The 12,096-nt window shown below is 36.3% G+C and overlaps 2 protein-coding genes and 2 non-coding genes across 5 annotated transcripts; 2 read left to right on the top strand and 2 right to left on the bottom strand.

Annotated features, from left to right (window-relative positions):
* Positions 1 to 2,281: 2,281 nt before the first annotated feature.
* LOC110012046 (putative membrane-associated kinase regulator 6) lies at positions 2,282 to 3,670 on the top strand. The gene is made up of 2 exons (XM_020694150.2): positions 2,282 to 3,226; positions 3,353 to 3,670. The coding sequence occupies exons 1-2, from the start codon at positions 2,503 to 2,505 to the stop codon at positions 3,358 to 3,360; spliced, it is 732 nt and encodes a 243-aa protein (XP_020549809.1). The 5' UTR covers positions 2,282 to 2,502; the 3' UTR covers positions 3,361 to 3,670.
* A 1,940-nt stretch (positions 3,671 to 5,610) lies between these two features.
* Positions 5,611 to 5,694, bottom strand: TRNAL-CAA (transfer RNA leucine (anticodon CAA)). The gene has a single exon. It is a non-coding gene; the product is annotated as a tRNA-Leu (tRNA).
* A 68-nt stretch (positions 5,695 to 5,762) lies between these two features.
* LOC105173128 (U11/U12 small nuclear ribonucleoprotein) lies at positions 5,763 to 9,783 on the top strand. Of its 2 annotated transcripts, none has more exons than XM_011094799.3 (8): positions 5,763 to 5,946; positions 6,610 to 6,952; positions 7,055 to 7,138; positions 7,535 to 7,600; positions 7,970 to 8,042; positions 8,234 to 8,622; positions 8,978 to 9,018; positions 9,184 to 9,783. In XM_011094799.3, the coding sequence occupies exons 1-8, from the start codon at positions 5,786 to 5,788 to the stop codon at positions 9,209 to 9,211; spliced, it is 1,185 nt and encodes a 394-aa protein (XP_011093101.2). In that variant the 5' UTR covers positions 5,763 to 5,785; the 3' UTR covers positions 9,212 to 9,783. The 2 variants fall into 2 exon arrangements, with proteins under 2 accessions (XP_011093101.2, XP_011093094.2); XM_011094792.3 differs by having other exon boundaries at positions 5,764 to 5,946; positions 9,232 to 9,783.
* Positions 9,784 to 11,552: 1,769 nt separating this feature from the next.
* LOC148789545 (small nucleolar RNA snoR145) lies at positions 11,553 to 11,705 on the bottom strand. Its single transcript, XR_016062655.1, has one exon. It is a non-coding gene; the product is annotated as a small nucleolar RNA snoR145 (small nucleolar RNA).
* Positions 11,706 to 12,096: the final 391 nt, after the last annotated feature.

The following is a 12,096-nucleotide window of genomic DNA, read 5'->3' as shown; positions in this document are numbered from 1 at the left end:
AGATGATTTTGGCAGAGGGAATTCTCCTAACGCCAAAGTTGGAAGACCCTATGGGCTATGTGGACCGCAACCTCTTGGCTGTCCTCGAGTAAGCCCCAGTTGACTGTTTTTTGACACAGCATCACATCACTAAGCTAGTACTAGTACACCGTGGTTGACGCGTGTTGGGTAAACTTGAGGGTGAGGAGGGTCTGTCATTAGAAAAATTGGTCTGGCACTATCATCTATCTACCTCAAGTAAATAAAAAAGCTAGACACAGAAGAGTAAGTCAAGAAAACACCCCATAAAATAAAAGCCTATTATTGATGCGAAATATTGACTTGTAGAAGCAAAAAAGATGTGAAATGGGTTTTCAAGATGCTGAAGCTATTGTGGTGTTAACGTGTTGGGTGGGTGCGTCAAACACAATCATCCCTCCATCCTTCTAATTAGGTACTAAATTATGGCGACATCCCATGCGAGGTGGAGATCATGCTTCCCTCTCCCTCAATCCACCTGTCTTTATTTCTTCCTACTCATAAATAACTCCATCATTCTTCTTCTTCTTTTTCTTTTTTTTTAAAAAAAAAGAATATATACATTATTATATGTATGGAAAAAAATGCAATTTACTCGATAGGAGAAATGAGCAGTCTAAACCCTTAATAAAGGTGTTAATTTACTTTATTTTTTAAATACGATCGCTAAATTTTCTAATCTTTTTGTATAGAATTTTTTTTACTCATTTTGTAATAGACAAATTGCATTTAACCCTTATATGCATTTATAGTATTAAATACGATTGTATAATAGAGTTTCATGATATCTGAATTAGTTAATGATTCAGGATAAAAGAATATTTTTGTCCATTTTAACTATGTAGTTTTTTGCTAACTAAATGGAAAAAAAATCTGGTAAGTGTTTGATAGAAAGTTTGTTCTGATGACAACAGGTAACATCCACTATTCTGATATTTAATTAGTTTTGGTACAAGAAAAATTTATTGATGAGTTATATGTCAAGTGTCACCTATACTAATAATTTTGGCAGTAATGGGCTATTCTGTTGCTGTGTTGAGCCCAGCAGGCCGGCCGTGCTGAATAGGCTCATACATATGTTTAAGTTCATGGGACAATTCTGGGCTGGGCGGCTCAACAGGTTCATGGCCAGGACTACTGAGACTTTAACCTCTACTTGTAACCCATACTCATGAGTGGAACTTCTTTTATCATGTTACATTAGTATGAATTTAGGAGGTGTTGGGGGTGAGTTTTTACAACATTTTATTATTGGACACGTGACCTTCACAACTTTTAGCTAATTGATACGTATGAGAGAGATTTTGCAAATAAAAAATTAAAAACGGTAGCAAACATGAAATTGTTTCTACGTAACACTTATGAAGTTATAAAGAATTTATAAGATGTTATAAAGTATTTAATAATATTTATAGAAGAATAACTTATAAAATTATAATTTTGTTAAAATGAATTGGAGGTCTCTGCTTTTGTTAAGTTTTTAACTACTTTATTGTTGGTGCTTCAGCCTTTGCGTCTTTCACTTGTGTTAGGAAGCAACAACTAAACCTTTGTGTCTTTCACTTGTTTTAGGAAGCAACAAGTAGGGCCCCACTGTCTCCTACTTTAGCTCTTTTCTTTCACAAGTGTTTGGCAAATTTAAGACGAAAAGAACAGGACCTTCCCTCCCTGTTCTAATTGGATGACATTCTTAATTATTTTGGATGTAAAATTTGAGTATATATACACACTTTCTGGTTTTTAAATTTTGGCAAGATGTAATAATTAAGGTAAGTTCTGGTAAAGGTTGGAAGCTTGTAAATGACAACTTCTGCTGCTATATTTATACATATTAAATAAATTTAAGGCATGGAACGTCACTCTCGCAGCATGGCCCATGTCTTATTCTGTTTCCAATTTTTGCCATAAACCTCCTGGAAACAATACTCCTTTAATTTAACAATAATAATAATAATATTGTTAATAATAATACACCTGCCCGCCCTTTCACCCTTATTATTACAAATAAATTATATGTTTTTCATTAAATATCTCCTTTAGGACCCATACCTTGTTGTTTTAATTATTTCCCAAATGTTCCAAATATATTCGACAACCTCAGTCTTTCTTACTCATACACAAAATACATGTCGAGACATTTAAAATTATGCTCTATATGATGAGGGGGTGAGGAAATAATCGAAAATAAAGTAAGAAAACACGTTAGATAATAAAAAATACCGAATTAGTGTTAGATTAATATGTAACATGTCATGTGTATGTGTTGCTGCTGAAATTTAAATTTTGGTATACATAGATTTAATATAAAACCCAATTTAAAGAGTCAAGAGTGGACATGAACCTTGCTGTATGGTGGTCATATGTGTGCAATTCTCACGTGAGTTTTGGTCTCAAAAGTTTAGTTTATAAAGCCATTTGATTTTTCATTCCTTCCCTTCTCATACTGCACACCAAGATCAGTTGAGTTTTCTGTAGTATTCAACCATGGAGAATTCTCACCCACTAGCAACTGAGAGTTTTTCTTACAGTTGGTTGACAGACAGAACACCACATCCCTCCGATGGAGTTGTCAATAATCCCAGGCTGCAATTCCTCGAAAATTGCTGTGAAAATGATCCAAATTTCAACTTTGATGTTCATTTCACACCTTCCCCTACTCCCCTTGTTCATGCTGATGAAATCTTCTCGGACGGCCACATCATGCCGGTGTATGTCGACAGATCAAACGTCGTCAGGGCCTTGAGAACGTCGGCTTCTGTTCCTCCATCTCCCGTTTCTTCATACTACTTGGAAACTCCATTTCTTGCTAACAAAAACCAACACTGCTTGCTTGGGAGATGGAGAAAATCATCCAAGAGAATTTTCCGCAAGTGTTTTGGATTTGTGAAGCCATTATGCCAATCAATAGGGCGGTCGAGGAAAAGCAGTAGAGTGGACGATCTTGAACGAAAAGTATGTGAAATTCAAAGCTGGAGCAATTCTCTTGAGGCATCGCCAAGACCGAGTTCAGCTTATTCAGTTGTTGGTTGGTCTGATGTCAAGAGAATAGGCAACAACATTGATCTTCACTATGGTCTGAAAAAGGCCAAGAGCTGGCGGAGCTCGCCACGAGCTTCACCGCGTATAAGCCCATCTCGTTCTAGTAGTGCTTGTTGTGATGTTGAGAGCTCAATCCATGAAGCAATTCTCTACTGCAAAAGATCAATAGGTATGTGTATATGTTCATCAGATTCTTCATTATATTTTTTCCGTTTTCGGGTACAAAATCATTCATTTTTAGTCTGCGAAGTCAGTCCTGATCAGTACTAACATTTGATGACTTGTGCATTTTCAGAAAAATGAGAGAAACATCTGCCGATGAAGAAAGAAGAGCATCCATTAGAACAGCAAAGGGATTCCAGAATAGAAGTTTTAGATAATGGTAGCAGAACCATATCTTTCAGCCCTTGTCCTTTTGCCTATTAGCTTTTCCCTTTTTCCTTTTCCTTTTCTTTTCCCTTCAGGAAAAAAAAAAGAAAGAAAAGGAAAGGATGTGACAAAATTTTTGAAATTCCAGGGCAAAAGAACATTAAGCTGTTGTTAATCCTATGTTGTACCTCAGTGTACACATCTATGCTTGAGAAATAGAATTACAGAAACTGTTGAATGATCACTTCTCATTTTCCAATTCAGACACTAACTAAATATTAAGCTTGTGAAAAAATTGAAGAAAGAAGTGAACAGTTCCTCACCACACATGACAACAGAACATGATATCCTTGGCATCTTCTTACAATGGTGATGCTTTCCATTCTTTTAAGGATGAGAGGCTTTAAAGGGCCCTCACATGTCCCCATTTCCCCCTTTTTGTTCCTTTGCGGAAATTATGATTCGATTTTGTGAAGCTGCTTCACAGGCATTGATGCTTGGTCCACTCATAACTGTAGCTACAGAATACATATAACATAACGTTTTATGACACATATTATTCTCTAATGATGCTGTGGTCTATTATTGCCTTACATCTATTATTACCAACGGTATATCGCACATCATCGACTAATCATTGAAGCACAAGAATCAAACCAAGTTGCTCTAAAATTTGCAGAACCTTGCCTCTTAAAGCTTGTTTCAGCTCAGGCTGGAGTCACCAAATGTTAAAAAGCTACGTCATGTTTTAGCGCTAATGATAGTATTAATGTGAGGGATCCATGAATCTTGGCTGAATGTGAACATTAGATGGGCCAATTAAGGATGCCCATTTCCACAAGCAATAGAAACTTGACTTTGTTGCTAGAAAAGAACCAGAGACAAAGAGGGTCACTGGGGCAACATGCTGCTAGGAGATGGGCCATAAAAACACCATCTTCTTTTGTTTTTACGTGCTATTTTTCCTTGTCCATCCTCGCATCCATATCCTTTATTGGTGAAGCAGCACAATTGTGATTCACTAGTGTCTGATTTTGCAAGCTCAAAATGTAGTTGAAACTAGACAAGATTGGGGGGACCAACTCCACAAGACATCCTCCTTGTCCTCGCTAACGGCTCATCCATCTTTGTCTCCACCAATCGCCATGTGTTTTCGCTTGCTTCCCGTAGAAAAATGCACCACAAGAACAAGAAATCAATCAGAAAAGAACTAGAAAAATGCACCACAAGAACAAGAAATCAATCAGAAAAGAACTAGAAAACGGTAACAACTTTCCATGTCCACCATCATGCAATATGCTATCTTTTTCCTTACAAGGCAAAAGATTCAATTTTTGACATAGAAAGCATGAAGAAATTGAGGTAAGTCGTTATCAGATTCTGCCGTGGAAATTTAGTTCAGAAACAACTTTTTTTGCAAATAATTCCAATAACCTATCAGATGAACATATTATTACCTCTTCTACTTAACTAAAACAGACAGATTAACTTTATCAGGTGCAGTAGGTAATTTATGGGGGAAAAAACACCCTCAGAAATGAAAATGAAAAACCAATCAATTAATCCCAACAGCTAAATATGAGGATGTAATGCACATGAAAGGAAATATGGAATCAAAAGCTTTTCCCTGAGAAAACAAAGACATTTCTTGCATAGACTAGGGACCAGAGACATTGCTATGTATAGCATCAAGCATGTCGTGGGTATGTCGAATTTCGGTTTTCCCTTTTGCAGTGGAAACAAGGACAAGTCTTCTTGTTTGAGCACATGTAAGTGTTCGAGTTTAGGTTCAACGAATCAGCATTGTCCTCTCCCGGGAAGAACGGAAGGCTGCCATAAATTGTGCACAAGTTTAACACTGCATCTACATGTAACGTTGAAGAGATTGTTCATGTCCATGCATTTTGGGACCATCATTTGCGGTTTCACATGGTGAAGTTCCATGTAAGAGCTGGAATAGATGAGAACTGAAAACTTTTAGGTCCAAGAATCTCTGTCAGTGTCCAAAAATGAGAAGCAAAAAAGGGAAAATGATTAAAGTGTCAGAAGTGGGATTTGAAGACCAGAACTTGAGTCTGGCGCCTTAGACCACTCGGCCATCCTGACACGCACACGATTCGTGCTGAGATTTTTCTATATTTAAAAGGACCAAGAGCTAGTATCAGTAAAGCATAAAACAGTCAGTGTCAGAAGTGGGATTTGAACCCACGCCCTCTTTCGAAGACCAGAACTTGAGTCTGGCGCCTTAGACCACTCGGCCATCCTGACCTTCGTAATAACAGGGTGAGATTATTTCTAAAAAAAGAGCAACTCTTTAATCTTTTAATATTAGATATCGGATGAAAAATGGACTGAACCGATGAATCCGATGGGTTTGGCCCCGTTTAATTCGGGCCCTCCGTCTTGGGCACCGCCGCCGCTGCCGCCTTTGCCACCTCCGTCTACCAGCTTCTGGACTGCCGGAAATGTACGCAGCCGGCTTAAGGAGCTTTACGATACTATAAACCTCGCTAAAGCAATGTAAGTGATTTTAAGCGATAATCTTGCATTCGTAATTACGTTTTGAAGGTTTGCCGTTTTGTAGTGCAGAAGTAATATAGCAAAAGAAATGTGCAAGTCATCTGGAGCTTTATGGAGTTTGAATTCCACTTTAGTTCGGCTGTACAAGAATCAATGTCGAGCTTTAATTGATCCTAACGAAGTAGAGTTCGATTAATTTGATATTTTATTGTATTGGTGCTTAGATAATTGGGTCGGGCTCAGTACTAGATTTAAAATTTGGCAAGCTATGTCACAAAAGTATGATTTTTTTGCTTTAAGTTCAATTCGTCTCCTCATTAATTTTGAGTGACTCGGGTATTTCTCCTTCTCTGTGGAACGAACATGTAATTTGCTTGTTGAAATCAATCTAAAGAATCTTGTAGAAAGTTTTCCAGATACAATGCACGCCGTGAATGGAGGGATGAAACTGAAGGTTTTTGAAGTGGAAAATGCATGAAAATTTGATTCCTCCTTTCCCAGTTGTTCTGCATTTTTCACCTTCAAAACACAGCATTTTACTTCTCACATGTTGGTCCATCTAACAGGAAACTGAAAGCTTGATTACATAAATGGTGTTCGAGAACTGATTTTTCAATCAGAGTTGCTATCTTAATTGGTTTTGATTGGCATTACATCGAACAGGCAAAAAGAGTTGGAAATGTTGATTTGGATGAAAGAAAGGGAAGCAACTGACGAAGATGAAGATAAAGAGCATGGTGACATGTCAAAGGATAGGTTCTCTAAGTTTATGAAGGACAATCAGATCGAAGTTGAATTCCAAGAATCTATGTCTTTGAACGTTGCAAATGCAATAATGTCCAAACTTAGATTTCAGCTGGAGCCGTTCAGAGTCATCACAGATGAAAATAGTCCGTGGGAGGAAAAATCAGCTGCAAAGAGGTTAGCTGATAAAATGCAGAAGTATAAAAGAAATAAACTTTGGCGAAGAAGGAAGAGAAAGCGAATAGCTGAGAACTTATCCAGGGTAGACACTAAACTAGACTCTCTTCTATACTTTTTTGCATACTAGTATCTTTTCCATGTAAATTAAGGTTTGTGATTGGGCCATTTATTTTCATCCTTCTAGGAGCGTGAGCAATTTGATCAAATAGATAAAGAAGCTGATGAATGGAGGGCCAGGGAGATCGCCAAAGACATTGCACAGCGCAAGGTACAGACCTCGCGAAAATACTTTTTCTGTTTTCTATATGGACCTTGTCTCCTTTCATGAACTCTCTACGTATTTTGAGTGCATTAATACAACTTTGGAGTCAAATGTGATCATCATGAAATAGACAATTTTTCCATAAACATAACTGACAGATGGGACATATGGTCTTTTATGCCTCCATATAACTTCTTTTTTATGGCTTTCAAATTATTTTATTAGTTTACAGACTTGTTCTTTCTCTCTGTTGTATGAGGCACAAACTTTGTTTTTCTCAAGTTTGTTGGGTTTTTATCTGCATGCATGCAAAATGCTTTACAGCAGAGAACTTCATTTTGGGCAATTGTTGATAGTGCCTCTTATCCCTTGGCTTATTGAACAGGAATTATGATTTTGCAGGTAGAAAAGATGAACGAAATAGCAAAGCTCAAGGCAAAAGAGGAGAAGAAAAGACTGGAAGCTGAGGTGTGAGCTTATGCAGAGCATTACTTTTTGTTGCTTATGCTTTATAGCATTCAAAACTATCTGAGTCGTCGGAAATTGCTTTTGCATTTCATGACATTGCTTCCTACATCTCAGATATCTTTTCAACTTGATACTCTTTCTTGAAATGTTTTATTTCATTCTCCTTATTAACTTTGAATATGTAGTACCAAAACTGAAGTTAATTACTCTGATGCACTTTTTGCATAATACATTAACTGCGCAAGGAAGCACAATAAACAGGCACAAAATGCCATGTTGCTGGAGTTGCTGTGCTGCATAATCTATTTTTCCTTGTTCTGTTTGTTTCTCAAGTTTCTGAATCATAACCACACAATCTTCTAATTTCAGCTCGAGCTGGTGTTGATTGTTGAAAAGCTGCAGGAATTACGCTCCTTCAGAATACAGAAATTGAAAAGACAAGGTGATATATTTATATTTGGATGAGATATTACTTCCATAATCTTTGTTATAGAGTGGACTTGTAGGCTTCTTGTCAACTTTCTAGTAGCTCTATCTGGACTGAAGGGAACGAGCCATCAGTTCTGCAAGTGTTCAGCATTTTGTGCAACTGGTGCGTAGAGCTTACTTAATCTAATTGATGTTACCATGCAGGTCATTTCCTTCCAGAAGAGGATGACAAGTTTCTCGAACGAGTTAGAGCTGCCGTTGAGGAAGAGGAGCGCCAAACAATGGCTGCAGCATTCCCAGATGCTGCCAAAGATGCTATTGCTACTGCTGAGGAATCAAGAAAACACATCCAGAGTCATGCACCAGACATGGAAGAACCAGGCCTTAATAATAGTGGATATAGGGAAAGTCAAGATCAGGAAAATGAGACTGCAAATGAAAGAGTTTCAAATGTGGTTGCCCCTAAAGAATTTCGAAAAGTTGACACAAATGGACCTGGTTCTAGCAGTGTGTACAATTCTGTTGCAAATTTACCTATGGAATTTTACCATTACTATCATGGCAGCAATACTGATATGGGCACACTAATTGAGGTAATTTCTCTAAGCGTATTTGGTTTAGCTTATGCTTTGTTGTACTTTTTCCTGTCATCATTTGCAGATCTCATCTGGCTACCATGAGATCCATGGTAAAGGCTCCTTACATTTTGTCTTGCTTTGCTTGTTGTTCTCCATATAGCAATTGTGGTTCTTGACAGGATACAAGCTGAGTCAATTATATGCATGAGCTCAATTAGTCGGAAAGTTTAGTCCTTTTACTTAGACTAAGAATGACTCCTTATTTTTGTTTGTTGCATCTTGAAAGCTAGTGAATCTATTTACGACATTTTAATTTTTGAAGTGCTAGAAGTTTATGCTGCTCTACTGTGACTTTTTCCTTTAATCGTAGGTGAGACGAACATGGGATGCATATATAAGACCTGGAGGAAGGTATGTGAACACTTTTTCCTGATACCAATTTAACGTAGTTAGTCTCTAGAAATCATTGTTTTGGTGCCTTATATATGCAAATTATTTTCTGTTTCCTCCTTTTCTGTAGTAATTTAGTAAGGATGCATCCTTTACTGATTGTCTGTTCCTTTATCATGATCCCAGTAAAAAATCTGCCTTAATCCTATGTTAATACATAGAATTCAAATGCAGCCGTATACCAGGGCACTGGGTTCAACCACCACCCCCGGCAGATGAGATTTGGGCATCCTACCTCGTGAAGCCCAAATGACTTTAATCCGTGTTTCGAAGGCTGTATGTTGAAATGCGTTTGTCTAGCCCGTCTGGAAATTGGAGTTATCTCTTAGTATGGTTAATTTGGTTCTGGGAACTGAAACTGAACGAGGCTAAAGGTTTGACCCTGTTGACATGGAACAAGAAGAAAACCCAAGATCTCCACTTGCAATTTTGGTAAAACAGCATTCCTGTTGCCTCAGACCAGCGTTCATTGGATTTGTTGGGCAAAGGAGGGTTACGAATACGATCTTTCCATGAAGAAACCAGATGGCATTATCTATTAGCCAGTCTGATTTTGAGGTTGCTCCATGGTTTGTGGTGAAAACAGATTTGTTTAAGTATCTGTTTCTTCTGCAACAGTTTTTTCTAGCGGAATTGCACCCCAAAATGCAACATCCGTGTTCCCCTTGGGTTGTGTGTTGACTGACAGGAAGCTGGAGTAAATTACTAAGCGAAATTCATTTTTTAGTCCTGTATTTATAATTTTAAACTGTTGTGGCCGTTTTAGTCTTCTTTTTTTCTTTTTTTTTTTGAATTAACATATTTACTCCTTTAATTGTATTGATGTTAAAAAATTTAATCAACAAATTTACATCTGTAATTTTCTTAAAAAGACACTGTTAGTCCTGAGACTCTCGGCGATTGAGAGCGTGTGTTCACGAATTTTTGTTTAATTGTACAAAGTTTAAACTATTGTCATGCTTTTGTTTTATACAAGCAGTAAAAATTCCTTTGACCATCCAAATTTTCCCATTTTTTTCAACTTCTAAAAATGCCTGAATTTCTTGTAAACGATCATAAATCCCATTAAATAAACATATAAAGACCATTTTTATATGACGTTAATTAGTGGGCTCTGGCATCTAAACTATATTGATGGCCTAATTTATCAAAAAAAAATTGTGCGCATGTTGCAGAGGGGGGGATAAAACTTCGGATTCATGACTCGATGATTTCTCCAAACATTTGGGGCAAAAGAAATGGAAGCGTGCTGTTGGAACTTGGAACAATGGTCCGCCGAGATTGAATAATACAAAATGGGCTTCAATTATGACATAAAGAGAGGAATTTAGGGAGGAACGAGAAAGATGAAAATTTTGTGATTGTTGAATTAAAAAAAAAAAAAAAGGGAGTAAATTAAAATGACCTCCTTAAGGTTTTGCATGATAATAAATACTTTTTCGTTGATTGAAAAATTACTAATACTTCATTAATTTTGATGATCATCTAACAATTAGCTTAATTCGTTATGTTTCCATCTATTTTTTATGGTGACCTGACAAAATGTCATCGTGGTTAAAAATTATAATTTTATTTATTTTGAAATTTTTTTTGATTTTTTTGGATTAAGTGGATAATTTTTTTTTATAATTTTTAAAATTTTTTTATCCATTCTGTTTGATTTTTTTTTATAAGTTTTTAATTTTTTTGTAAAAAAATATAGTATAGCCAAAGTTGTCAACTTTATATCCCCATTCAAGAATTACATAATTTCTTCAAACATCAGGGAAGACTTTGTAATTTTTCAAACAACAAGAAATATTTATAATTATAACAAATCTTAAAGGAGATTGTTGTAATTTACCCTTAAAAAAATATATTTTAGTATTTTATTAGTATCACAAAGGGTAAATGTATTGGATATATTTAAACACATGATTAAATTTATTTAATGCATAGTTACAAAATTAAATTTATTAACATCAATATATTGAAAAGATTAAATGTGTTGATTTTTCTTTTATTTTTAAACTGAGGGTTATAATGCAAAGAGGGTCCGGCATAGGAGAAAATTTTGGGTTGAACCTAGGACCCTCTTTTTCATTAAGAAGATGGATGTGAATTCAAATTCATGAGTTATTAGCACTAAAAATGTATTTATTCAAAAATTAATAAGTGACACGCCCTACACATACCTATCTACATAAAATTTTGCCTAAATTACTAAATCAATAATTCCATTAAAATCGATTTGTTCAGGCTTTGATAAGCTTTTATCTAATTGTATTCTCACACTCCCATATTTCTGGTAGATCTTTTTCATTAAAAAGGATATGGCATGAGTCGATTCTGTATGCTACTATTATTTCGGTACCCTAAATTTCAATGTTCAGCCTTCAAAAATCACATCAACTGATTTCAGTCTTGAATTGTTAGGTCAAAGAAAGTAGACTCATCCGGTTTGGGATCTTCCAAATTTTGTATATAACTCATTGTGGTCCTTAGCATTGTAAAATTGACATATAGCCGAGGGGTTCGAAACGCACCAAAACTTGAACAATATGAAGCGTTCTTTTATTCGGCCAATCATTGTTCTTCGAAGGCATTTACTTTCAAGTGTTAGAGAGGGCTCGATATAGAGTCCTTCCCCTCCGCTGGGACCTTCGCCTTGGTTTCCTCAAAAATTTTAAAAGGAAAAAAATAATATTTGGAAACACATGAAATTGTTTGAAAATTTTGGAGAACCTAACCGGAATGAATCCTCCGGATCGGCGATCAACATTCAAGTACAAAAGATTCAATTTCCGAAGGTAAACTTGGCCGAATCGGCACTGAATATTTCGCCTCTCGTCCATAGGTCCTTCGATTTCTATTCACTTACAGCTGAAATAAACTATGCAAAAAATATTCCTTCTTCACATGAAGTTTTGCTCAGTGAATACGAACCGAAAATAGCAATTATTTCACCTTGCAGCAGTGAATGCTGCAATCGCAATTTACTTGTTCGTCTTCATCGCAAATCCTTCACATCTTTTCAAAAAACTTTCAGAAATGAGCTGA

This window comes from Sesamum indicum, linkage group LG1, assembly GCF_026168435.1.
Source record: "Sesamum indicum cultivar Baizhima isolate 11 linkage group LG1, ASM2616843v1, whole genome shotgun sequence".
Taxonomy (NCBI): Eukaryota; Viridiplantae; Streptophyta; class Magnoliopsida; order Lamiales; family Pedaliaceae; genus Sesamum; species Sesamum indicum.
This window is presented reverse-complemented; position numbering and strand designations above follow the sequence as displayed.